This window comes from Cyprinodon variegatus, unplaced genomic scaffold (assembly GCF_000732505.1).
Source record: "Cyprinodon variegatus isolate N-32 unplaced genomic scaffold, C_variegatus-1.0 Scaffold81, whole genome shotgun sequence".
NCBI classification, from domain to species: Eukaryota; Metazoa; Chordata; class Actinopteri; order Cyprinodontiformes; family Cyprinodontidae; genus Cyprinodon; species Cyprinodon variegatus.
Genome location: NW_015150534.1, coordinates 1,582,377 through 1,586,624, shown reverse-complemented (window position 1 = coordinate 1,586,624; position 4,248 = coordinate 1,582,377). Strand labels below are relative to the sequence as shown.

The 4,248-nt window shown below is 42.3% G+C and overlaps 1 protein-coding gene across 1 annotated transcript in view; it reads right to left on the bottom strand.

Moving 5' to 3' along the window:
- Positions 1-247: 247 nt before the first annotated feature.
- The window catches only part of kcng1 (potassium channel, voltage gated modifier subfamily G, member 1), a 32,301-nt gene continuing 28,300 nt past the window's right edge, over positions 248-4,248 (bottom strand). The window contains exon 3 of the mRNA XM_015373140.1: positions 248-1,454. Within this exon, the coding sequence (XP_015228626.1) occupies positions 675-1,454 (780 nt within the window). The 3' untranslated portion in view covers positions 248-674. The remainder of the gene's footprint in view (positions 1,455-4,248) is intronic.

Here is a 4,248-nt window from a genome sequence, read left to right as displayed (position 1 = left end):
TGAAGGAATCAACTGAGCCTCAAACCGAGCTGGGGATTCAAACTGGAGGTTTGGATCCTGTTTCCTTGAGAGGACGTTGAGTAAACTCTCTGAGCAAGGGAATCATCTCCACCACGACCCGTTCAAGTACAGCAGGAAATCTGAGTGGCAATCAGTTTCTCCGTTCACCAACAACCATCCGAGTTCTGGGTAAACCCTGTTCCACCCTCCACCGAATCAGAATAATACTGGAAAACCAACACACAGATTCTACAACTTCTCTGGAAACGTGAGTCAACAACCAAATCCACGAATGAAATTTCCCACTGAGCCTGAACTAATCGTTTGTCTTCCCTTCACCTTCCAGTTCCGGTCGAGCTGAGTTCAGAGCAACTCTGCACAGAGCCTTAACTCTTCAATAAACCTGTTAAACTTTTCCCTGGTCTCTCTGTTTGGTCTGCTGCATTTTGGGTCAGACCTTTAGTAAAATCATGACACCCAGGGCCGGGAATTGAACCCAGAACCTTGTTGCTGAAAGGCAGCTGTGCTACCAAATGCAACACCTGTAAACATAAATATTGCTCCTAATTTTAGACTGCTTAACTTTACAAACAGCACTCCATACTGATCTTCCCTCATCATGTCTTCCACATGTCCTTTTATGGTTCCCTCCCCTTTTTAGTCACACTCATCCCTCAGTTGTCCATATTTCTGGTTTCAGCCGGCCCTATGGGGAAGAGGATGTCACTCTCTAAGGAGAGGTTGCTGCCCAGGCCGGCCATGCGGCTGCGCAGCAGGAAGTGTGTCCTCCTCTGCAGGATCCTCTGCTGCTCCTGCTTCAGCTCCACATAGGACCTAGAGAAGGTGTGAAAGATGGAGGTGACAGGGAACGCCATCAGGAGGATACCGCTCAGGATGCTGCTGAGAGCCACCACCTGACCCGGGATGCTCCTGGGCACCATGTCGCCGTAACCTACTGTTGTCATAGTGATCACAGCCCACCAATAGGTTGCAGGGATGCTTGTGAACTCCTGTGTGGCGGCCATTTCGTTCTCTATCAGGTACAGCAACGGTGAATACAAAGCAATAGCCACGCACAGGAAAAGGAGGAGCAGCCCAAACTCCCTGGTGCAACGCCTCGCCGTCAGGCCGAGGGTCTGAAGGCCCAGCGAATGGCGAGCCAGCCGCATCACGTAGAGGATGCGCAGCGCCCGCAGCACGCGGAGCACCAAGCCCACTTTGTCCAGGTAGCTGCTGCCAGAGCCCAGACGCTTTTCCCCCTTGGACGTGCTGTCCACCAGCAGCGTGATGTAGTAGGGCAGGATGGCCACCACGTCGATCAGGTTGAGAGGCTTCCTGAAGAAGGTGAGTTTGCTGCGGTCCTGGATGAAGCGCAGGGAGAACTCCAAGGAGAACCAGGCCACACAGACGGTCTCTACGATGAAGATGTTGTAACACATCTTGGAACATGTACCCTAAAGGAAAAAGCAGAAAGAAAATCCTGCTGTAGTTATTAACAGGTCTCAGCCACTAGAGGGAGCCACATCAACATTAAACCCAGAGCCAAAGTAGCAGTGGATAACATGGAGTTCATATTAAACAGGTCTGTGAAGGAAATGTTTCCCGCTTCTTCAGATTTCTTCTGTTTTTCTAAAAATTTTTGATGATAATCAGCATTTTATGTCATATAAAGGAACCTTTATTCGATATAAACAAGCTTTTTAAATATGGTTTTCATTTAGCAGGGCAAAAAGCAGCTTAAACCAATTTAGCCCTATGATATGATAATAGAAAAAAGGTTTAAAAACTTATTAAAAATTTCTGTCAATAATTCAAAAACTGTTATACCCTGATAATAATGATGTATTCATTTTAGAGCAGGGGTCTTCAACGTTTTCCAGGCCAAGGACCCCAAACTGATGGCAAGATGGAGCGGGGACCCCCAAATTATATATATTGTATGAAATTGTGTTCTATCAAACTGGTCCTATAGTTATTCTATTACAGGTGGAGTGATGTAACGAAAGTAATTTCTCTCCCTGGGATTATTAAAGTATTTCTGATTCTGATTCCTCAATGATGGGACAGGTGTTGTGAATGAAACGGTGCCCAGCTTGAAAGAGCTCCTGTGTGGCACTGAATGTGAATTTAATCCAAATTAACAGTTTGAAAGTCAGAGATTCGTTTTTTCAAATTTTAAAGTGAAACACATTTAAAAGAGATCTCTTAGATTGTCAGTAAATCAATCGTTGCTGTATGGTTTAAACATATCAACATCTGCAGCTTAACACAGCAGAGCAACACGAAAGACTGATGAAAATAAGTTTTCACACAGTTTAAATGCAGTTTAAATTAGATCGGTTCACTGTAAGTCCAAAAATATGATCAAATCTTTCTTTATCTAAGAGTTTGGGTCAAAACTGACAAAAACCTCCGCTTCATCTGAAGTAAAGTAACTACAGAGCATGACGCTGCCACCACCATGCTTCATTCTGGATATGTTCATGATGTTCTATTACTGTAACTCTTTTTCGATTTTACTACTAAGAGGTTCCAGTTTGTTTGGTTTCCACGTGCCTTTACTCTCCTTTTAGGTTTTGAGAAATTTCTAGCTAAAAATTATTATTTGGCAACTATAATCATTAGTCCAGACGAAGGGAGGAATTAGAAGAGTGCTCTTCCATGTTGAACACAATCTGCCAGCTCCATCAGCGCTACTGTCCACCACTTGGCAGCCTCTCCAGCCAATTCCCATCTGTTTTTGTTTTTATTAACTCTGGGGGAGAAAAAAAAAATCAACTTTTCCTTCAGCATCTTCTTGTGTTTCATATTCTGGTAGATTTTTCTTTCATTATGTCACAAATCGCAATAAAAATTATTGTACGTTTCTACTGAACAGCAGTAGAAACGTACTTGTGGCTGGAGCTAAAAGATGCAAAGAAAATGTTGGGAAGATTCAAAAAGGACAGCTCAACTTCAACATCATTAATAGCAGCTTTAATGAGGCCCAAGCCTCCATGGGGCCCAAGACAAAATTTCTTTTTGGAGGGGCCAAATTTGAATCTCCATCGCTGTAATCAACAGTCTGATGATCAGATCCTTCACAATTTAAACTCACTGCAGCACTGGCAGAGACAATGTCCCTTCACCGGTGAACATCCGGGGAACGGACATTGAGATAATGGACTCTTAAAAGTACCTAGGTGTTCATCTGAATAACAAACTGGACTGGACTCTGAGGAGACTGATGTTCTCCTGGAGTGTAGGGGGCTCTATGACTCTGCTGTGGCATCAGCCATCTTCTATGGAGCTGTCTGTTGGAGCAGTGGCTTATCTGTAGCTAAGAGAAAGCGGCTGGATCAGCTGTTCAGGAAGGGCAGCTCTGTGATTGGATGCCCTCTGAACATAGAGCTGGAGGTGGGAAACAAAAGGATCCTAAAGCCGGGCGTAAACTGTACGTCCTTCCGTAAAAATTCAAAAAATATCCACTGGACTTGGTTTCCAAGATTTGAAGACGTTTCTCCACCTCTCCAGGAAGCTTTCTCAATTCAAATGTCTGGATCCGCAGTGATTTTGAGTCTTATAAAGCCTTGTATCGCTTGGAAACATGCAAATGGTAACCAATGAATGGGTCGTATGGTTCTATCGTTAGCCTGTAATATCTGAAACCTGTCTATGATTGTTAAGAGTCGGTCGTTAAGGAGGTATTGCTCAGTTAGCCCTGATCCTCTTCCGTAGTATATTGTATTGTGTATTATTGTATATTATTTATTCTCCAGGTGCACAGTTTATATTGTTAAAACACTTTACAGGACAGTATTTTATTGTTTATCTTTAAATCTCCACTATTATGTTATTCTTCTACATTTTTCTAAGGTGCACATTTGTGTGACCATTTTCTCTATAATCTTTTTGCTGCTGTGATTACCAGAATTCCCCCATTGTGGGACAATAAAGGGATTTTCTATTCTGTTCTATTTTATTGTTTACAGTCTCCTATTTGTGCACTAGACGTTATACATGAAAACTAGTATGTAGTTTATTCACTGTAAAAGTGTGACCTGGTTTAAATTAGTTGGGTCCAACTCCAAAAACAGTGTGTAAAGATAGCCTAGAATGATTAAATACAGTGTTGGGAAAGTTCTCTTTCTACGTGAACTAGTTCAAAGTTCAGTTCACACATTTTAAAATGAACTAGTTCAGTTCATAGTTCACAATTCCAAAAAAACAACTATTTTATAGTTTTTTTTTTTTTTTTTTTTTTTTTTT